Here is a 23,246-nt window from a genome sequence, read left to right as displayed (position 1 = left end):
AAAAAGGTTACAAGTACATTTATTACATACTGTTAATGAAGTCCATGAATTTAAGGTTAAGAGTAAATCAGTCTCACCCTCTTTCCAAAGTTCAGACACAAAATGATCAGACGACTGGTGCAGGAGAGACGCAACGTTGTCGTTCAGAGGATCCATGTTCTTCACCAGCCAGTCATTCGCCTTGTAGTCCACCTGAAAGAGATGACGGAGGGCGCAGGGGGCATTATTGGCTTGATTCTCTTCAATTGGGAAACATGGCAGTCGTGGAAGAGGATGAAGAGGAACTGATGGGATACCTTTCCAGCATAGTGAATGATGGAGAAGTCCGCTTCCCCGCGCGGCTGCTTTGATCGGAAATATTTTGGATGGCTGCCCTGCTCGGCAGTAACCTTCTCCACAAACGAGCGGTCTGTTGCACGAGGGAACCAGCACTCTTCATCCAGCAGGGCCAGGACACCAGGCGGGTGGGTCTGACAGAGACAAGGAGAACACATTTTACTGTGAGTGAAACATGACTTTATAATTCAATGGGAGACAAAGCAGAGAGATGAATGTTTAATGTCTCTATTTATTTTCTTTTATTCCCTCATCTGTGGGTTGGGTTGAGTGCAGATAACTGATAGCTACAATAACCAAACAAAGCACATTGTCTGCATCTATATTCTGAGCACTCAACAAGGAATCGTTATTGATCCTTTATGTTGAGAAACCCGGCTTCTGTGTGCACATACTGGTTTCTCGATGAGGTCGATGCAAGGCTGAAGGTCCAGGCCGAAGTCGATGAAGTTCCACTCAATGCCCTCGCGCTGGTACTCCTCCTGCTCCAGGATGAACATGGTGTGGTTGAAGAGCTGCTGCAGCTTCTCGTTGGTGTAGTTGATGCACAGCTGCTCGAAGGAGTTTAGCTGCAGAGGAGGGAATTAGAAAAGTAAAAACAAATAAATACATCATTAATTAATGTGCGTAACCTAAGGGAGAACATGCACAAGCTTTAATGTAGATATACATTTCAGAACCAATGATGGGGTGAGCAAAAAGTCCACCACCATCCCTTACGTTACATTAAAATAAAAACCTATTACAAGAACAAACCTGGAAGATCTCAAATCCAGCGATATCAAGGATGCCTATGAATGAGGCTCCCTGTCTCTGTCTGCGATCCAGAGCTCTGTTGATCCTGTGGACCAGCCACCTGAACAGACGCTCATATGTGGCCTTCGCCAAAGCCTCCACAGCAAAGTCAGCCTATTAAAAGAAACACACTGCGTTAGATACACTCCACAGGGACATGTTTGTTTATCTGTAGGAGTGCACATGTTACCTGCTCTTTCGTCTGTGCCTTCTGCACGTACTCCCGCCCCACTTTGATCCTGGGAGTGAGGATGGCCCGGGTGAACTCCAGCACGTTGATGCCCAGCAGATGGCACAGTTTCTGAGCAGCTGTGTTGTCAGGCATCGAGGCCTGGTCCTGGTTCTTCTCCTTCATGAAGGAAATGTTTCCAAACTGGAGCACGGAAGAAATCACCTTAAGCATGGCTGAGGAGAGGAGAGACAGGGAGAGACAGGGAGAGAGAAGGGGATTTATTTATCTCAGTGAGAATGAAATATGTAAAAAGTAAACTACTTTCTCTCTCCTTCTCTTACATAGTGACTCCTCAGGGGTGAAGCCCATGATGCCCATGGAGTCCATGGTCTGTGTGAAGTTCTCTGAATCGCTCTGACCGGGAACAGGGATGGATCCTCCGCTAAGGAAGCGATACTCATCAGCAGTACCTAAGAGCAGGTCCGCTACAGATGGGAATAAAAGGTGCAACAGTGACTAAGTAAAAAAACACAGATTTACTACAGGGCATTAGAACATTTAACTACTATATTTCATCTGAGATCAGACCGTTTGTTCTGTAGTATACACATATCTAACTGTCACACTCTGGCTAGCCTTTGGCTCACCTCTAGTCTCTTCTGAAGTTCCACACAACAGCTGGTAAAAGATGTGGAAAGTCCTCTCATCTTTGGCCTGACGGGTGGCCCGGGACTTTTCAAGGAGGTCTGGATTCATATGGTCAAGGACGTGTGCAGCCAAAACTAGTTTATATTTATACTTTTTCAATCAGAATATATATTTAAGGCCATCACAAATAAACAGAAGGTCAAAATACATGGACAAAAGCTTTACTACAATGTAATTAAGGCAGCGTGTAGAGTGTAGAGCTTTCAAACACTGACAGTATCTGAAAGGATACAGGTCTCAATGTTGGCACCGACGATGTACCCAGCAACATCAAAGTTAATGCGGATGAATTTACCCTGCAGAAGAAGAAAAGATGGTTTCATGTTTTAGTTCATTCGTTTATACTAAACATAAACATTTTCTGTTGGTATAATGTTTCTGGTGGCTCTTACAAATCTGGAGGAGTTGTCGTTCTTGACAGTCTTTGCGTTGCCGAAGGCCTCCAGTATGGGGTTGGCCTGCAGCAGCTGTCTCTCCAGCTCGCCCTGAGACACACAGGAGACGTCAGATCAGATATGCAGCGGTACAAACACAAGAGACCTCTGTAGGGCCTGTCTGCAAAAATGCACCACTTCATCCTGCTCTCTTTACAGTATCTACTGATCTGTTATGTAAAGCAAAAAAAATGCATGACTCATCATTAAAAAGCATTGACATAAAATGGTGCATTTAAGGGCCTTTAAGAGCATCCACAACACACACCATCCCCACACCCAGGACGAATGATTCTCAACATCAATAAGAGTAATGGGCCCTCATTAGCTAAGCAATCAATAATGAGGGCATCAGTTTAATTGATGAAAATTTAATCTCCTACATTATTAAAAGACAATTTCTAGACGCCAACTAAAGAGTCAGTTGAGAAGCACTGTGGGAGAACGAGACGGGCAGGGGGAAGCTGCAGCTTTAGATGCTAACACCATACAAAGCTATATGTTGGCTGATTCTAGCTAGCTGCAATGCATGACTGCGGTTGTCGCATTGCCAGTGCAGCAGCTGTTGATGCAGCATCAGCAGCAGACAGCGATGAGGCGTTGCTGTAGCTACAGGAGGTGGTTTTACTGTAAACTGTGAGGGAATGCTAGCAGGCCGACACTGAAAGCACACACACACACACACAGAAAGAGGTCAGGCCTTTTTATATCGTGTACACTGCACACGAGGACAGGCCAAATATTTAATGTGTGTTCACTTGCTGCACACACACACACGCATACAGCTGCAACCACCTGCCACACCCACTCCCACAGGCGAATCTGCACTCATTCAGCATACAGGTGACGACTCTGTAGCGGAAATGCCTCTCAGTTCTACAGGTATGTAAGAATCTGTGGCATTCACAAGTCACAGGGCATGGAAAGCAATCCCTCGGCCCACTGAGGAGAATAAAATGTGCCCGAGGCTAAAGAGCCAGAAAAGACGGATTTATTCAGATAAATGTCAAAAAGAACAGAAGACATGATTCTCTTTATGTATTAAGAGAATCACATCAGCTCCTATTACTACAAAAAGCCACCCCGAAAAAACCCCAAGTGGTCTAAATGCGTTCATACTCACATATTGCATACTCTGAAGAATTGTAGGTAAATGAAGTTTTAGGGGGGAGGAGAATGGGTGAACATAAGGATGGGATAAACAAATGAAAAAACACAAATAAGACAACAATAACAACAAACAAAGGAATACAAAGAAGCAAAATTAAATACATTGTACAAGGTTATGAAGAACCGCATCATTACTGACAGTTAAAGGTCAAAGGTTACTCTGTTTGTTAGTCTGTATCACTGTGGAGTTCATTAAGCAGGAAATAGAGCAGGACAGAAGCACAGGACGGGATAGCAGGATAGAGTTAACTCACCCTGTTCACCAAAGTACAGCCTCTTGTTAAGGACCTAGAGCCATCCATCTGAGCATGCAGGAAAGAGAGGAGGAGGATGCAGAAAGAAGAGAATGAGGGGAAACAAGTGCAGGAAGGGGGGGAGGGTAATGTTAGCAGAATAAGAGGACAGAGATAACCCACTCCAAGGTGCAGAAAGATACAGTTCATTCTACCCGCAGGAAAACTCATGATGTCTCATGAATAAAAAATCAGTCAGTGTAAAAGGAGATTAATAAAAGAGGAAAATGTGATTGAAGTTTAGTAAATTGTGATTGGGTTAGCAAGCAACTTCGAACGGTTTAAATCACCTCTGAAAAACACTGTAACAGAAGTCGGGTCATATTAGGTTAAAGGAACTGCTCAACATTGTAGTGCAGATGGCTATTTGCATATATAAATACAGAGCTGGAGACAAAGGGTGATTAGCTTATCTTCTGACTGGACAGTCGACTTACTGGCCGACTGGAAGCAAGCACAAAGAGCTAGCCTGGATTAAAACACACCTACCAGCATGTAACAAGAAGTTGTAGCAGTATGAAACTCCCAGTTGTAATTTTACGTAACTAAATAAACAAGATACAGTGTGTCGAGCTTTAGAGGCATTAATAAACTTTAGACAGAGCCAGGCTTGTTGGTGCCCGTATGTTTATACTAGGCTAAAAGGCACCTGATTCCTGAGCTACAGTGAGTTGAATCAACCTTCTCCTCTCTCTCTCAGATTAAAAGATAACTTTTCCAAAAGGTTTCACTGCTCCTTTACAAAAGTACAAGTTAGCGACATTTCATTGCTACAATATACACAACTCTGCCCAGATTTCAGGTATCTAAGTGACTTTAAAGATATAACCTCGAAGATTTTCATTTTAACAAATGTCTGGTAAGTCACTATCTTTCGCCAAATGAGGTAACACAATGGTGACTGAGCCTCTGGCCCACTGATGAAAGCCTTGCATCACCCAGCAGTGGCTGGTCTGCCAGAGAGGGTAGGCAGAGCTAAGCGGCTGCTTTTCCGGTCTCTGCAAGTGTTGCGAGTAAACAGTAATCTACGATGGCTGAACAAACAAAGGAAAGATCGATGACTACAGATACAACTTCCACAATTAGTGAAAATCCAAAGAAAAAGAAACAAACTTGACGCTCAGATGAAGGCAAACAGTCTAAACAGGAAAGCGACCGTCAGCGAGGAAAATCAAGAGTTACAACCGTGTCAAAGGGAGCCAACCGTAACGTCTGGTTAAATATGGAAGCGTGCTCCTACAAATACTGTTTAGAGAATGAAGCTGAAATCTTCGAGATCATACCTTTAAACATCAAAGGCATGGGCATCAAATAACAAACACAGTCAAACTGAACTGAGTATATAAACACCTTATACAGATGGTTTACATTGCATTTAAATAATTTGAAGTTGTTTTCATAGGGAGCTGTTTAATTGCCTTTCTCATGTACATTAATGTAATGTAAATACAGATCTGCTTTCTACAAGCTCATCCTTCATTTATCCCTTATTTTCATCATCTTATACCTGTCTCCCTCGTCAGTCCTTCATCATTTATCTTTCCTGTTTAAACCCTCCCCTTGCATTCATATAGGGGCCTTTGTCTCTTTGTATGTTGTTTCTCCAGCTTTACTTTATGCTGCCTTCTGGTGTCTCTCATGCGACGTACCTGTATAGCTTCCTTGTTCCTACCCAGAGAGCTCCCCTTATGTGAGGAGGCAACGTGAGCCAAATACTGGATGACTTTCTTGGTGTTCTCTGTTTTCCCAGCTCCAGACTCGCCTCTGAAATACACACAGACCCACACAAACTGATAAATACAATTCCTTTTATAAGAGAGTCCATTTTAAGCACACATGGGCTCTATTATGAATGGCATATAAAAAGCATTTTAAAGGGAGAGAACACACAGGAAAAAGTGACCAAACCCACATTCATCACACCAATAAATGTAGAGACCATGCAGAGCGTTCAAAGCCACAGGTCTAAACAGAAAGCAGGTGTGGAGGATACAGGCTGCGACAGTTTTGTTGTTGTTGGAGAAGAACGAAGGAGAATGGAGTAAAAATAGCAGCTGTAAAAGATCTAAAAGAAGCAGACGCCTTGTCCCAAATACTCAGAGTTGAGATGATCTTTGACAATGACAGGAAGAGTCTGGCAGGAAGACAGGATGACAGAGAGATGGATGGCAGACCCTCAGGCAGGCAGGTAGGCAGACAAAGCAAGAGCGCAAACAGACACGAGGGTGCTAAGATGTTTATATCTGCGCTGATTCTTTCATGTTTGTTAGAAAATGAGTCATAACAAACATCAGAGACGGCATTTTTATGTCCTTGATTTGCATTTGTAAATTTCCTTAGATTTCATTTTTTCAAAACGTTCTAAAAAGTTTAAAGAAATCTGCAAGATGTGAGCTAAAACAATGACATTCGCTGAATACATTACAATCACATGCATTTGTGCATGCAGGCATTAAAGCACACAAATGAGGACACAGAAAGCAAACACACAACAACAGAGACAAACATTATCAGCGTGACCTATGAGGATTTTTCATCACAGCAAATTACAATCACACATAGACGCACAGGAGTCCTGCAGAGGGTTACTCACGTGCAAAGGATTGACTGATCTTCTCTGTCTGCGGGAGAAAAACAATACGAGGATAAATTAGTGACAGTATTTCCTAAATAATGTACGACAGAAAATATAGCGGTCAGCAATGTCTGCTTTAGGTGATGATGAATATTAATATTCCCCTAAACACAACAAACAGATAGACAATAAATAGACACACTGGTCACAGACTTTGCATGGGCGGGCCGGCCCGGGATTTATTAACGTCCACCAAAGTATATGTAGCAAATGTATCCGTTTTTAGCCTTAATTTTTATCCATCCAAGAGAACGACACCATCTGCTTTTGACAATTGCACACACTCTGCAGAGAGAGAATCCACTCCTGTTAGTGCACTAATTATGATGCAACGTGTCTGTTTAACGTAGGCCTTAAGCAGTTTTTACTAAACCGTGTTAGGTCAACTTGTTCATGCAGATGTCACTCACAACCACTTACCAATGCCTCTTAAAATGTCAGCATTAGATCTTGCGTCAGTATTTGATGTTTCTTTTTCTACTATTTTCGAGCAGTGGTTTAACACATGACTGACAAGACAACAAGCAGCTCCAAAGATCACATCCCTTTTTAGAAGTATGTTGACATAGGAATCCTTGGAATAACACTCTGTAAGCTGCTGTATGGGAGAGCTGTGTGCCCCTGACTGGCTCATGTTACTCTACACCGGGCCTCTACACCGAGGCATGACGAGCTCTGGAAGCCTCCATAGGGGCTCACACTTAATACATATGTGTACAGATGGACTCACACTAGCCCTCTGAGTGAGCATTAAGCAACTCCTTCATTAATTGGCAGTGTGCAGAGACGCAGGTCACCAGATGAACTGTTCTCTGCAGGCTGCCAAACCACACAACACTGGTTTGCCATTGTTGGACATTTGTTTGCGCCATGTACGGCATACGGCTTTTAAGGTTCCCACACAATCAGTCTAGAGGAATTCATACTGGTCATACAGGTTTAAATCACTGTGGAAACACACCTACAACCTACCCTGAGGGGGGCGGGAGGAGGGGTGACAAATACACAGACGCAGCCTCATCTGTCCTGTCCTGTTATCTCAGCAAGACACCCCGGGGCAGAGAGGTTGCACAATCGGGCCTTAACGGCTTTTTAAATGGCTGCTGGGAATCTCATGAACTCAGCATGACGGGTAGGGCCGACAAAAATGTCTGACATGCGTTGTTGTCACAAGTATAATATGTGGTTACTATTATCACCACAACAACTAGACAAAATTACTGAAACTACTTGTTACCAGAAGCGCCACGCCTAAAAACCGTCTGCTGCATAAAATCTGGCCTGTTTGTTTTCACTTTTAAGGCTTTTGATAACAGCCACGAGTCAGAATGCGACACCACACCTTCAAGTAGCGTTCGCAGTGTGGCTCAGCGAGCAAAGATCACACACGTTCCAGCTGATCTGATAGTGTGCGGTTTGCTACGGTGTCAGGGTTTGTCAGAGGTCAGAGGTCGCAGATAGTGTGGAGTACCTTGTAGCATGCTGCGATAGGCGGCCTCTGATATGGCGTAGATGTGCGGAGGCATCTCGTGGCGTTTTTTGCCCCGGTACATCTCCACGATGGACTCTGTGTAGATGGGCAGGTTCTTGTAAGGGTTCACCACCACACAGAAGAGCCCGGAGTACGTCTAGAAAACAAAGAGATTTTAGTTAAAACTCCATCCGTTTGTTTTAGTTCACTTTGACAGGCTTCTGTTTTTGACAACCAACACAATCTGCTCATGCTGAGTCACTCGAGTTAAGTGCGTTGTGATAGATTCAAGGACTGTGAATAACTGTGGGTGGCCTGACTTCTCCTGTTTGAGAACTGCAGGTGAAGTTTATTCTTATGAAACTATTGCTTCAGCTGAGAGCAGAGCAGTAAGCTGAAAGTGATGTTAAGCCCTCCATGCAGCTCTGTTGTTTATGTGATTAAATATGTGACGCTCTATAGCAACTTTCTCCCTGATGATTCACTGTGAGGCAGGGAGACAAGAAACCTCATCTGAACATTCAGCCAGAGTCAATTATATCGATTTTAGTCAATCAAACAATAAGTCGTGCATTTCTAGACGTCCTGACCACATAAAGAAGGAACACAACTAAACAAATCACATCAAAACACTTGATGCCTTTTTAAAGAGCCGGCATCAACAAACCAACATCTCCAAGTGTGTAGGTTTATTTTTAAATCTTATGTTTCACTTCATTAAGAAATGCAGCCAGTCATCATATTTTCTACAGTGTCCATCCACACCCACACGTCAGCGTTGTTGCAACACATTCCAGCTGTAGAGAAAGTCATGAACGGCGCACTTTATCTTATCTCGTATTGTAATACGCCTCACCAAACTATTCAAACAATCTATGGCAGCTCCTCTCCGTCCTATTCTTAATCTGCCCTCTCAGCTTCATCCGCCCTCATTCATCCCACTATTGACAGCTCAGCTACCTTTTATGGCCTGTTTATTATTCGACCTTAATCACACATGAAGCACCGTATGCTTCCTGCTAATGCCATTTATAACTGACTCACGTCATGACTTCCAATCCTATCTGTCATATCCTACTCTCTGCGGGGGGAAACCAGAGACGCCTCCCACTGACGCCGCTCACTCATGAACAAACTTTGTAAACTGACTCCTCGCCCTCTCACCACCGCGTATCACTTACACAGGAGATGCCAGACGAGCTAACCGCTAACACGTGCATGTACACAACATCACAGGCCGGATTGTTTGTGTATGAGTCCAGAAGTTTTCTTTATTTCTTTGTGAACCTCCTCGAGCATTCACTGTTCTGTGCACTCACATAGATCAAACCGGAGTAGTATCTCTCTCTCAGGTTGTGCAGCACCGAGGCTTCGTTGAGGCAGGTGAGGTCGGCCATGTCCTCCACTTTACTGAAACGCGGTGGGTTCATCCGCTGCACCTCCTCCCTGGACAGAGTGATCTTCCGCTGGCTGTCGGTGAGCTCAACCTCCACCTCATCGCCGCGCTCTTCGCGGATACTGGCCGACTGGGGGAAGAAGAAGAGAGAGAGAGGTTTAGCAAAGACAGTGAGGGTGAAGAGAGGCTGTGTTCAGTGTGATAATCAATAACCAGACTTAAACTTGTATATGATAATGTGCTGTGACCTAGGGTTGGACGAAATATCAATACAGTATCAAGACACAAAATGCTAAATATAGATCCATCCATCGTCTACACCGCTTGTCTTGTTCAGGGTCGTGGGGGGGCTGGAGCCTATCCCAGCTGTCATTGGGCCAGAGGTGGGGTACACCCTGGACTGATCGCAAGTCGATCACAGGGCTGACACACAGAGACAGACAACCTTTCACACCTTTACACCTACGGGCAATTTAGTTAACCTAACGAGCATGCCTTTGAACTGTGGGAGGAAGCTCCCAGAGAGAACCCACGCATACATGGGAGGAACATGCAAGCTCCACACCGAAAGTCTCCCTGCGTCTGAACAGTTATTTACTTTCAAATCCCCCAGCTGCTTAAGTGGCCACACGACATATTTGTTAAAGTTTTGCATTCAGTTAGGTTGGACTATGTAGAATGATGTAATACAGACTCAGCTGGTCAGGCGTGTGCAGCGTTTATGGCAGGGTTTTATGACAGTGTTAGTCAATCTGTTTGCTTTACTGTCCCATATTGTAATAAAAATTATTTAATTGACGTGAATAAACTAAATACGTCACCATAACATAAAGCAGATAATGACTAATATTTAAAAAAAATTGCAGCAATATGGTAACGTGCCTCAAGAATCGTGAAAATATTGTGCTGCTGGACCTCCTGTCTAGTCCTTTTAACTCTACAGTGAAAGAGCTTTCCTGCATTTAAAATAAAGCAAAAATATTGAGAACATAATTGTGAAAATGTCTGACAGCGTCTCTGCCAGCGAGCTTAAGAGTCACAGAAATCATCTTTGACAGCAGACAAGAATAGCTGGTGACAGAAAATGGAGGAGACGAGCCGTCTCGTCACGCTGCTGGTCTTGTGCTCGCTGGACAGGAAGTGGTGAACTCTGGTTCGGACCAGGTCACAGGACTCGGCTCGGCTTTATTCTCTCTGCTGCTTGACATGCGCGACACAAGAAATATGCTTGTGTCTGTGTTTGCGTGCGTGGGTGCGTATTAGTCACACTTTGAAATACATGCTCAGAATATAAAACTAGACACACAGTGTGTGTGTGTGTTTCTCTTTGTGTGTTTTACAGTGTGACCATGTGTATTTGGTGTGTTTGAGTGTGTTTGTGCGTCGGTCCCATTCTCAGATCATGAGTGTAAAATGAAGTCAGCGTCTCTACAACGGCCTCTTTAACATTAGGAGGCTGAAGGAGAGTATTGTTCTATTCATAGAGCGCTGTATGAAACCAGTCCAGCACAGAGAGGAGGACTCAGAGGGAGGACATCGAATTCATATGGCACATCCTACAGAACGCACCAATGAAAACTTGTGTGTAACATGCTTTATGAACGAACTGAGGGAACAAATTGTGGAACAAATTGATATTACGACAGGAGCCTTATGATACTCATTAGGCCTACATATGTCAGGGTGTATTAAAGAATATAAGGTCAGAGGAAAGTCTGGGAAATAGAGCACTGTCATGGGGAAAAAAACCTCACACACCCTGTGCTGCGTGGCCTCACCTGTCTGCCACACCTTTAGTTAAAGTCACACACTTGAGGATAATAATTTACCAGAGGATTAATACCAAGATAATGGGGGAACAGGAATGTGAAAACAAGTTGTAAACATATATTGCTGCCGCTTTACATCCAGGATGATTTTAACTCGATGTTGCTGCTTGTTGGAAAAATGATCCTGCTCACCTCAAAGCCGTGCTTCTCCGACGGCACCCACACCAGCCTCTTTGCCGCCCAGTCGGCCTGGCTGGCGGCGGAGAACACCGAGTTGGAGGTGGGCGACCCGGGTCCGGGCCCCGACCCCGATGACAGGAAACGGGTGACATCGTTGGCACCGCCTCCCGCTGGCTTGGACATGGTTCTACTGGCACTGGGTGAGGACAGAACGGGAGACACAAAAAAGGGGGACGTTAAAAAGTGAGCCATCTATTTTGTCGCAGGATCATAGGCTTCAAACTGGAGCGCAGGAGGATGATGTAAAGCACGCTTTGACAGTGACACTGATGTGATTCTGTGTCAAGATACACACACTGCAGTAGCACGCACATAGCATGCAGGCTACATGCAGCTGAGAATGGGTAAAGGATGGCCTAATTGAAAGACACAGCAAATCAAGGAGAAGAAGGGAGGAAGAATGACAGGGAGATCGGTGAGAGGAGGAGGGTGGAGGGAACAGCGAGACACATCAATCGACTGAGTAAACTGACATGACATGAGTGAGAGGGGGAGGGAGGGCGGGGAAGAGGAAATAAGGGCGTGATAGAAGAGAGGAGAGACGATTGACATGGACTGAATCTATTGCGGACTAAGAGAAAATAAAGCATCCTCTCAGGCCTTCACTGAGAACTAGCGCAGCCTAAATGTAAGAGCCAGTATCCTGTGAAAGAGGAGGTGACAAGAGGTCCCTGCTCTATAACATGAGGGCAATCTCCAGTCAGAGCGACTGTACTGCTACAGAGGGATGTTTGAGATTTGCTCTGACAGCTAGGAATTAATCTGCAGGAGTGACTGCGTGAGAAAAGTTCTGTTGGTGGAGGAGACGAATGTGAAACTTTCCACTGAGGCAAGAAGATCTGACGGGCTGGCTGCTGCTCTGTGAAGGATGGGATGAAACAATTAGTGGACGGGCAGAGAGGGAATCAGAAACTGTTTCTATGTTGTTCATTTTGACACAGAAAGAGGAAAAATAAACAGTTTCCAGATCCTTAAATGTAAAGTAGAGTAAACTTTAATGTCCCATGGGGTAAATGTGTCATGTATCAGTACTTAAACATCTCAAAACGATCCAAAAAGAAACTTTAAGCATCAAAATGAGCAAGTGTTTTTTATTGCACATTCCTCTGTTGCAATCACATTAAGCGTCATAGCTCAGCAGCTTTAATAAGGCCTGAACAAACGATCCTTTAAAGTGTTAAATAGTAGCTTATTGTTTTTCTGTCTGCTGTGATAGTAACCAGAATTATTTGGATTTAAGCTCAGACAAAGGAAGACACTTCGAGACGTTAATCACGGAGGCTTTCAGACGTTCAATAGACCAAACAATGAATCGAGAAAGCACTGCAGCAACACGTATAATAACCAGCTGAATACAAGCACGAGAACAATGACATCCATGCAGCTCAAATCTAATAAATTATGGACTAATAACTTCAGAGCTGGATAAAAAATTGACAATTGATTCCAAACATTTGACATTTTCTTTTTGGAAGCAAGAACTTTTATATTATCATTATTTATACAAAGCCAAATACTTATTAGCTACGGCATCCTGTTCTATTTTTCAGGACAGGGGATGAAACATTGTTTGAGCAATTGAGTTTGAGCAACTATGATCACTCTTGCGTCGGCCCGTGTGGATTGTGTGTGTGTCTTAACTTTTAGGCGTCTCCATGCCTCAGCAGGTATGTGATCTGGCCTGATTCCTGCTGTCTCACTTTTTTCTTTCTGCTCTGTCTGTTCATGACACGACCTGGTCCCCAACCCTGCCTTAACCTTACCTGTTACTCCAATATGACTCTGGGTGTGGAGCGAACACGATTACAAAAGAGCCGCCACCACCCAGCTACTCAGTATGGAAACTATGTGATCCATCTGTGGCATTAAACAGCTGTGGATTTGTTATTAAAGGCCGGTGTTAGTCTGTATTATTCTTACTGTCAAACACATACAAAGACCGACAGCAGTATTGTCTGTCTTTCAATTCTTTTTGACTTCTCTCCCCTGTCTGTTGCACAAGACATAAATCTTACAGGTTACAAATTGTTTCTCACCCTTCATTTACTGAAACAGTAGCTTTCGCAAACAATGCTTCAACTTGAGGAAATATCGCATTTGTTGGGGAGAATTTTCAACAAGTAAGTGAGTGTTTGCCTCAGGTTTGAGTGACTGATGTACAGTTTAGTTTTTGAACAACAGTGTGGGTGGTAGTACTGAGGAACAGAAGTCTACATCAGGGTTTGACTGCGCAGAAAATAGTTAAATCATAAAAATCATTATTCATAGTTGGTTTTGGTCTTTTTATAGTTTTTGTTACCGGTAAGATAAAAATAGAACAATGGCCGCCTTAACCTTAAAGTCTGAATTTGCCTACAATCCTTAGAGAAATCAGAACTAACCTTCCAAGATGCAGAAAGGCACATTATGTATTAAAGTAAAACATTTTAGTCATCATAGACCATCTTCATCATCAGCTCTCTCAGCTATGATCCTCCCTACAACCCCTTTTCCTAAATCACTGTGATCATAGATTTTGCATAGTGACAGTTTAGCTGCATTGTAGGATGCTGCCGGCTCCCATCAATGCTAATGATGCCCCTAAAGCAAAGTCTGAACACACCCACATACACACACAAAGACACAGACCTCACAGGTTGTCGCAGTACACCCTGGACTGACCATCAAACTCGTCCTGCAGCAGCTGGAGTTGCCAAAACCTGCCTGCTCTCCTCCATAGCAACACCCTGAACACTGAGCAGCAGCCCACAGACAATACACACTGAGTTTTAACTGAGGTCATTCACTGCGGGGGGTACTGTGGTGTGTGTCTATGTATGTGTGTGTAACTAATGTGTGGGTGCGGGATTGTGCGTGTTAAACGGGTGGGGGAGCCGAAGTGGAGACGCCTTTTTTTCTTCATCTTTCGTTTGAAGTGGCAATGCATCGGTGATGATATTGTGGCATCTGCGCACTTCAGCGGACAGTGAGGAGAGGTGACATTATGAAGCCACTGGCGATGATAATTAATTACAGTGCGGCTGCAGATCAGTGTTACAGCTGCGCCGTGCCCCTTTTAAATTACCTGCATTTAAGGACTGTAGCAGCAGCAGAGACACTGACGAAGGCAACCACACCTTGAACATTAGACATGAACAATCACATGGGCCCCAGCCTTTAATTGACTCATGCATGTGGCAGCCACAAAACCAAGTCATTTTCACTGGGAACTAATTTTAGCTATTATTTGTATTATTATTTTATTAAATGAAAATCACAGAAGGCCTATATCCTCAAGTTAAATGGGTCGAAATCCTTAATAATATAAGCAGTATACAGACACAGTTTCCCTTGGTCAGACTTCAGCTCATCTCGATGTAAGCCTCTCTTCGAAGACGTACATAAAAACCAAACCAGTATGAAAGCTTCTGGTCCAACCAACGTTTCATTTTTGAGCGTTATACCACCGCATTTAGACCAACCTAGCGAGGTTAGCCTGCTAAACTGAAATATGATACGTTCAGGATACTAAACTGGCTATTTACGAGTTGGATTAGAGTAAAGGCAATTAAATCTCTCACCTTCTGGTTCCGCTCTGACTCGTGGATAAGGCTGTGTTACGAGGAGAACCGGGGTGAGGCTGTTTCTTGGGTATTTTCCTGCCTGATAGGTGTGTAGCCTACCGCATATGCGGCTTTTATCATTGCACCGCTCTCTCAGTGGAGCCGCACTCACACTTCTCCCTGAGAATAAAACAGAGAGCAGTGAGGGCAAGGCGACGGCTTCAGTCTTGGAGAAGGGCTTCCTGCTAGGAGACCAACCAGGTACGAGGAGACGGTTTTCAGTCAAGCCTCAGAAAGAGAGAACTCCAATCAAATTCTACAACCGAGCAGTTGACCCGCCTCATGAATACGACGAGAACTTTCCGCCCCAAAGCTGGCATGAAACGGGTGCAGCGACGAATGGTGTTAGCGATAGTACAAAAAGATCAGCCATAAGCCAATGGTAACGGTCAAGAGGCGGGGTTTACTGTGACTGACGTCTGACACCGCCAATTGACATGCTGCAGCAGGTGCCTGTGCGGCAGTCTCGCGCTAAAGTAGGGAGATTTGCGCGCCCTTTGTTTACCACTCGGTGGCGGCGAGCGTCCGCAGACACAGATCTGGGATCGGATTTCACTGACTGCCCGTCCAAAAACAACCGACGGTTTGCTCGGGATGATCTGACACCAGGCGCGTGATTCAGATCATCCCAGAAAATCCCACTGAACCCGAGTACCCGAGGTACCAGCGTTCAGGGGCTGTCCTTTAATTTTACACCAGTGTAAAAAATATCACAAAAGTCATAACTAAATCATCTGACATGTTTTGTAGCATATTTAAAGGCCATATAGGAAACGTGGATAAATGTTAATGTAGCCATTTGACCATAATGGAGCAAGCACTATAAACTGATGAAGACCTTGAGATACAGTTGAAAGCCTTACAAGGTTTAAGTGTACCTTTACCTATCGTTTTGTTAGTCAATTAAGTGTTATTTAACTATACATTTAGTTATATTGTAACTGTCTGTGGCCATAGAAATAGTAAAGTTATCGTAGGCTAAATATTTTTTAGAAAGTTAGCTACTTAAATGTTAGCATGCTACAAGTAGATGGGTACTTTTGACACAGAGACCAGCATCAAGTGTAAAAAGCAGCTTGAAACAGTTGATAGGTATATTGCTAAGTAATTAGATGTGTGAATGACTACTTGCCATATAATGGTTAGCTAAATGTTATCACATAATCCACATAAGCTTTTATCAGCAATTTATCAGCAGTGATATCGTTTGGCAGAAGTTAGTGGTCATTTTTACAACACAATAAAAAGAAATCAAAGATTAATTCATTCTTCACATGATAAATATAGTTTTAAAATCATCACAGGGTTTTGACAATCTTCCACTCTGTTCTGTAAAATAAATGTTTTGTCATGGTTTAGGTCAGACTGTACTATGACACAGGCTTCATTAGAGTTGTGAACATTACAAAGAATAAGCGACAAGGAGAATAAATAAAGAAGCTACTAATCAGTTCAATACCTGTGTTTATTTTCTCTACAACACAGTTCAGTTTCATTTGGAAGTGCTCTGTGCCCGGGGCAGCTGTGAAATTACATTTCAGTGTTGGAGCTGAGAGGTTTCCCTTCTCTTTAGAAAATAACATAGTAAAGGTAGCTACAGTGTTTATTGGCTTCACTTCACTATTTTATTGAAAATATATACTGCATTACAGTACACTATGTATTTACCAGTGTATATTATAGATACCTATGGTTTTAAAATGTATATGTACTGTGAGTTGTGAATCCTATGCAATTATTGAAATCACCAAACAATCCATCCGGGTATTTGTTTCTTGGGTTTTTCAAAAGCCCTATCATAGTTAAAGTGGTGGTGCTGTGAGTTCAAGTTACATTTCATGGAAGTGTGGAGGCAGGGAGAACAACATGACCCGCCGTGTAGCCCATAAATAGTACATGGTAGCCATGAAAGAGAAGGGTAAGAGAGGACACAAACATAAAACAGCATATACACTAATTGTAACAGATAATATGTCGTCAACTCGGCCGCCCCTGAGGTAACCCTAAAAAAATCTTTCAATAATGAAACACTGTGACCGATGCATTGAAGTTAACCTGTGCTGATCCTGCAGTACTACTGTGCAGTAGTGGGGCTTCATTAGTGATATTTTTCTACGTTAGTGCAAAGTACACAGAACAAGTTCCCAGGATGTGTGTGTTAGACAGGCTGATTATTGGTCAACACTTAACATCATGTTTAACCTCTGACACATTTCCTCTTCCAACACCTTCTGTTATCAAACACTTAATACTCAGGTGGCAAAATTTACTGCAACAAGGTCTTAAATAGAAAATAACATTCCAGGTGCTTTGCAATAAGTGCAACTATTACATATCCTATAATACAATTCAGATAAAAACACTTCTCAGTTAACAAGCAGATTCCCAATAATTATGTGCATAGACATTTTTGTCTACTCATAACAACCTACTGTAAATGTCTAAATGATTGAAAAAACACTCTTGCCTTAGTAGCATTATGCAAATACACACAATAAAAATAAGCACATTTTAAACATGAAATTAAATGCTGTGCATGAAGTGGCAGTTGCAGGATCTCTGGTTTGTTATAAAGGCACCACTCACTACACTGGTCTCACAATTAGTGAGAGAAACCAACTGTAACACATTAGAATTCGAGCAGGGTGTCACATGAATTCATGGGTATTAACATACAGAATCGTTTTCTTTGAAAGTGGTGTAGTTTACAGTTCAAGCTTTATCCACTTGTGCAGATGTAGGACAGTTGTGGAAACTGCAAGCCACCTCTCTCGCTCAGTTCTAGTGATGCGGGTGGTGACTAAAGGCCTCCACTGCATTGACAAAGTTTATGAGAACAACTACCTTTGCCCTGATTCAGTCCAAACTGTCAAGGGCCTCCCGAGTGCCAAGACACTTAAAAGATTAATAGAATATATCTCAGGTTCTAAGTGCTAGAATCCAAATGTTACAAGCAAAACAAAAGAGTTTGATTGATTTTAGCAACACAGAACATAAGGAGATACTGTAGATGGTAGCGCAGGAAAGAATGTATGGTAATTAACTGATCTGGACATAACATCCTTCATCTGCAGTGGTTTGAAAATGACCAACACGACAATGCTTTCTTTGACCACGTGGCATTCAACCGGACACAAAATGTTAGATTAAATAAAGCAAGTGTTACAATCAGTGACCTTTTTTTTGCATAACACAAAAGCCAAAAAAAAACAAGCAACATACAATACATAACATGGAAAAGAAACCGCTCAAAACCGCTGCTAGTTTTCAGCTGTTTCTCCATGTTAACAGTTGCTCTGTTTTGGCTCGGCAAGTAGCCTAGCTTATTAACGACCAACTACATTCTCATCAGTCACCCACAAGTAACACAAAACGTGCACTATCCATACTTACCATAAGAAAAAAAAGCATTAAAATGATAAATCAGCATCAGAGTGGAATACATTCCTGAGTTGTACCTCAGCAGGTACACTACCATTCAGTTCATACAAAAGTTCCCTCAAATAGAGGTTAAAAAATCCTGCAGATTAAACCAGAGGTGCAGTTACAGGTTATAGTCACCATGGGGTGCTGTTGCATATTCTGCCAGTCTGCAGTTCGGAACAGAAGGGCTTGTTGTGGTAGTGATGGGCCAGATGAGACTTAGCAAACATGTTTTCAATGATTCTGAAAGATTGCCAGGACCAATCAGACAACTAGTTGATCTCCCCTTTAGACTGACTCAAAACCTTCCTCTGTTTGTCTATATTTCTATTTCTATCTAAATCTTGCACACTTTCAAACATTCTACTAGTTCTCCTGATTTGCTCTCCAGTCTTTCTTTATTATGTAATGACTGTTAACCAATTCCCTTCCTGTCCCTTATCCTGACACTGGCACATTCATGCCCCTATCCATTTTTAATCTTGTCTTTCCATCAGCCCGTTCCTACCTCTCTATCCCTCTCTTTATGCCTGTTCTTCAGCTAAACTGCCTAACTTCCTGTCTCTTTTCCCTCCTATCCCACAGGTTCAGTTGTGGTGGAGATGATCTGCCAGGGATGGCCTTCGTGTCGGTGGGGAGGCTTTCTCAGGGTCTCGATCAGGCTCATCCTCAGGGGAGACAAGTTGCAGAGCCACTTCATTCTCATAGCAGAACGACGAGCGTGAGCTTTGAATGTATTTCTGCTCAGCCAGCTCTTTAGCGCTGCATGAAGGTGTGTTTGGAATTTCATAAGTCCGATGGAAGAACGAGTAGTCCACCTGGAAAAAGGGCAGAGTACAAGATTTTTTTAGTACATGTTTTAATAATATAGTAAGACAAGAGTCGACCATGTTTGCAGCTTTGTGATGCTGTATTTGTGTACAGTTTTATTTTTTCACCATGCCAAAATGCGGACAATAACAGGGCCAAAATACCTACATTACTGAGTACAACCCAGACTTTTTTGACATCTCTCTAGTCATACAGAGCTGTATCATAAATTATTGAAAAATCAATCACATTGATTAATTGTTCCTACGTTATTCTGCTGTTTCCTTTTAAATTTTAAAATGGCTCTCGGAAAGAAACGGAGCCATAAGATCTTGCTCCCTCAAAGAGCTGTAATTTCCCACACTATACATGATAGTTGAGATCTTTCATTTTGGAAGTGGCAATGTGGGTAGACAATGCCATCATTAAAGCCACACTGTGCCTGAACTAGCATTATTTATACATGCCACCAATGTAAAGAGAAATCATGGATACCACTTTACAAGCATACAAAAACGTCCTCCATAGCTGTGTCCCAATCCAGGGGCTGCATCCTTCAAAGGGGGTATTTCAAGGATGATTGCGTCACAGCAAGGCTGTTCTAATTCGAAGGCTCCTTCAGATGCAAATGTTTCCTCCTTTTCCCAGGCAATGAAGGATCTATCAGGTGCATCTTTAAGCCCAACGTGTCCCAACATTCATTTCGCGCAAATTTAAATGAGATGGCGGACTCTTATACGGTCGACGGATAAACTTTTAAATGTAAACCTTTTTGGTTTCAACTCAATTGAATAGTTAGCTTTACACGTAAAAAAAAATGAAAGGGCCCTTGAAACAAATTATTTTTAAAATAATAGGTTAAGTTACGTGACGTTAGTTATGCTAGCTAGTTAGCCCGCTAGCTACCTGTTGCTAGGTGACAGGAGCAACGTTTGGTGATGCAAGGGTAAGCGTGGGAACAGCTGGTGACGCAAACCGGAAATCCTCCGTAGACCAGACCATCTCATTTCAGTTCGGCCTTAGCGGTGTACGCAGGCTATGAATGGTACATCCTTCGAGACCGCCTCCTTCGAAGGCTGCAGCCCCTCAATTGAGTCACAGCTATTATCTCTATCCTTCCTTTCTCACCTGGTAGCAGTCTTTCCTCTCGAAGAGCACTGGTTCAAATCGATGTCCCCAGAGGATTTCAGAAGCCAGATAGGAGCTACGGCACTGTGTGGTCATGGCTGTGGCCTCCACCATGCCCTCGAGTATGACCACCACTTCTAACTCAGAGTCATTCTCCAGGGTCTTCTGGTCGATCTCAAAGAAGGGTGATTCGTCGTTGATTTCATGGACAATTGTCACTGGTGAGACCAAGAAGATGCGGTCTGTGCCAGTGTCAAAACCCACATTGATGTCGGCATTGTCCAGCGGGAGGAACTCTCCCTCTTCTGTCACCCTAGGCTGAAGTTGGGAATGGAGAGTAAAAAAGAGTCACAAAAAATTTTCTACATGAGATTTGTTATGATGCAAATTTGATTTTCACTTAAGAAAAAGAACAAATGGTGACTAGAAATGATTTCCTATTACGTAACGAACAACAGCCAAGACAGGTGTGACATGATCAAGTAAAACAGGATTATAATGTCATTCTGCCTTCACTATATAATACCATGGTATATAAATGTGGGAAATAAATAAATACGACTGACACCTTTCCTAAGGTCAACTGAGATAAACATTGGAAAATGAATGTCTTACCCTGATCCAAAAGCTTAGTATTTGGTTATTATACACATTTCGACTAGGCAAGTCTCCTAGCATAGGCTTATCACTCACCCAGCTCCTGCATTGCAACTGTATCCAGTACCAGTATTTAGAATTGTATTTCTTTGATCCTCGCAAACTTAATCCCATCTGCCCTGTCTGAACTTTGAAATGGTCATGCTACGAGAGATCACATTTTCTCTGCTGTAGCCCCAATCTTCCACAGATTTTGACCTTCCGGGGAAACTCTGGCAGCAAACACACAGCATTGATACGAACCAAACATTCTCAAATAAAAGGGAACGTGTTTAAACTGCCCACATAAGTCCAGACAGTAAAGTTAACATAAGCACACATCTAATACGATCCCCTAACCCATATACAGTGTGCACAGGGGAAAATGAGATGATGAAGGACAATGGTTCTCAGTTAAAGAATCGTGGGCAAGTTAATCCATGGTAAATCTTCCTAACCCCTGAGGGAAAATAAAACAAGCTCTCATTAACTGCGGTCCACAGAATACAGGCCAGATGGTCTCAGCGCTCTCTCTTTCTCTCTACTGCAACCTTTTTTCCTCTACTGTTTATCTCTCAGTCTATCTCTCCCACTTCACTTTTAGGTAAATTCCTTCACCTTTCCTTTCCTCTGTTTTTCCATCTCAAAGTCATGTCTTTGACCTTTTTTTAAAAAATGCAAAGGCTTGTCTCTATTGTCACCGCCATGCTCTCTGGCCTGTTTTTTTATTCTTCCTTCACTCACCTTCAGTAGTTGTGCTCGTACATGTGCCTCTACCAGGTGGCTCTTGCGTAGGTTTCCAACCCTCCACATCATGCAGAGCTTCCCGTCCCTCAACGCCACCACAGCTGTCTCAGAGAACACCAATGTCTCGTTGCGCTTCTTGGGCTTGGCAATCTTCGCCATGACCGCCCCGATGATGAAGGCGTCAATAATGCAGCCCACGATGCACTGCAAAACGACCGCCACCACCGCCAGGGGACATTCTTCGGTCACACTTCTAAATCCGTAACCGATGGATGTCTGCGTCTCCAAGGAGAATAGAAAGGCTGCCATGAAGCTGTTCACCTGGAGGAAGCATGGCTCCTCAACCACTGCCTTTCTATCAGACTCTACACCAGACCCGGCCTCTCCTGACCCCGGAGAGGAACCCGAGCCTGGGGTAAGCCGGATGGAGAGATCCCCATGCGCGGAGGCAATGAGCCAAAAAGCAAATCCAAAGAGCAGCCAGGAGAGAAGAAAGGAGAGGGTGAAGATGACCAGCATCCAGCGCCAGCGGATGTCCACACAGGTAGTGAAGAGGTCGCTAAGGTAACGCTGGCCCCTCTCGCTCATGTTGACGAAGGTGACGTTGCAGCGTCCGTCCTTGCCCACAAAGCGCTGTCGAGGCCGGCGGCTTGAGCGCCTGGTGCGCCGGCGGCTGGTATTGGAGGGGGAAGAGAAAGAATCCTGGTGTGAGGATGACCAACCTTTCCCTCTTCCTCCTACATTACTGCCTCTTCCACTCCTTATCCCAGAGCACATGCCTCCTGCTCTCACCCCGCCTTCTCCTGCATCTCCCCCGACTGACTCTCCCATAGCACTCTGCCTCCGTGCATTGTTGGTGTTGCTCTGCAGAGGTAGAGTTTTGCCATTCAGGGCATGGGTCGGGGAGGGGCTTGTCGGGGTCCCTGACCCTGTTGGGCTCCCCCCTGCCCTAGCCGTGTCTGCAGCACTCTGTGCCAGCCTCATGACCTCCTCCTCCTCCACTGGCCCATCCACCACCGCACTGAAGCGACGTTTAACTCGTGCCGCTCCCATTATGTACTATAAAGACTCTTCCTCTGGTGGATATGTTCCTTCGTATTCCTCAGTGTGCCTTGATTTGATTGTTGATGCAGTCAATAAACAGTGTGGTGCTAACAGCACAATCAGTCTTTTAGTTCCTCTTAATGAAGAGATAATTGCATGTCCAGAGAGGCCAATGACAACAAGAGAATTACTCCTTTCAAAGCCATTCATCAGCCACTTGTACGTCCACCTTGTCAAAGCTTGTAATGCTGTTTTCAAGGACAATCTATCCTTCCAGAAATAGATCCACCAGCAAACATAGTGGCATTTCTTGAATTAGTTCCACAGATGCATTCATTGACAACAAATGTCCTTAAATCATACTCACAGAAGGAACTAATGAAAGGTGAGCTGAAGAAAAGGAAGTCAGCAGAAGTCCAAGGAGTCTATTCGTGTGA

The 23,246-nt window shown here is 43.6% G+C and overlaps 2 protein-coding genes across 3 annotated transcripts in view; both read right to left on the bottom strand.

The window, feature by feature from the left end:
* The window catches only part of myh14 (myosin, heavy chain 14, non-muscle), a 31,299-nt gene extending 16,195 nt beyond the window's left edge, over positions 1-15,104 (bottom strand). Inside the window, exons 1-16 of one of the 2 annotated variants that reach the window (XM_069655503.1) lie at positions 14,980-15,104; positions 11,372-11,555; positions 9,334-9,540; positions 8,015-8,171; positions 6,502-6,529; positions 5,558-5,672; positions 3,870-3,917; positions 2,404-2,496; positions 2,244-2,307; positions 1,951-2,049; positions 1,645-1,788; positions 1,322-1,536; positions 1,093-1,245; positions 732-905; positions 297-470; positions 78-192 (exon numbers count right to left, since the gene is read on the bottom strand). In XM_069655503.1, the coding sequence (XP_069511604.1) occupies positions 78-192; positions 297-470; positions 732-905; positions 1,093-1,245; positions 1,322-1,536; positions 1,645-1,788; positions 1,951-2,049; positions 2,244-2,307; positions 2,404-2,496; positions 3,870-3,917; positions 5,558-5,672; positions 6,502-6,529; positions 8,015-8,171; positions 9,334-9,540; positions 11,372-11,542 (1,957 nt within the window). In that variant the 5' untranslated portion in view covers positions 11,543-11,555; positions 14,980-15,104. Of the gene's footprint in view, positions 1-77; positions 193-296; positions 471-731; positions 906-1,092; positions 1,246-1,321; positions 1,537-1,644; positions 1,789-1,950; positions 2,050-2,243; positions 2,308-2,403; positions 2,497-3,568; positions 3,581-3,869; positions 3,918-5,557; positions 5,673-6,501; positions 6,530-8,014; positions 8,172-9,333; positions 9,541-11,371; positions 11,556-14,979 lie in introns of both variants that reach the window. The other variant, XM_069655502.1, reaches the window with a different exon arrangement.
* A 3,927-nt stretch (positions 15,105-19,031) lies between these two features.
* On the bottom strand, positions 19,032-22,818 carry kcnj14 (potassium inwardly rectifying channel subfamily J member 14). Its single transcript, XM_069655504.1, has 3 exons — positions 21,763-22,818; positions 20,383-20,700; positions 19,032-19,262 (listed from the first exon to the last, which is right to left on the bottom strand). Exons 1-3 carry the CDS (start codon positions 22,816-22,818, stop codon positions 19,032-19,034), a joined length of 1,605 nt encoding a protein of 534 aa, XP_069511605.1.
* Positions 22,819-23,246: the final 428 nt, after the last annotated feature.

This window comes from Semicossyphus pulcher, unplaced genomic scaffold (genome assembly GCF_022749685.1).
Source record: "Semicossyphus pulcher isolate SPU_LCO1_2020_fin unplaced genomic scaffold, fSemPul1.0.p SCAF_9, whole genome shotgun sequence".
NCBI classification, from domain to species: Eukaryota; Metazoa; Chordata; class Actinopteri; order Labriformes; family Labridae; genus Semicossyphus; species Semicossyphus pulcher.
The sequence above is the reverse complement of the archived record's forward strand: the minus strand, read 5'-3'. Positions and strand labels throughout refer to the sequence as shown.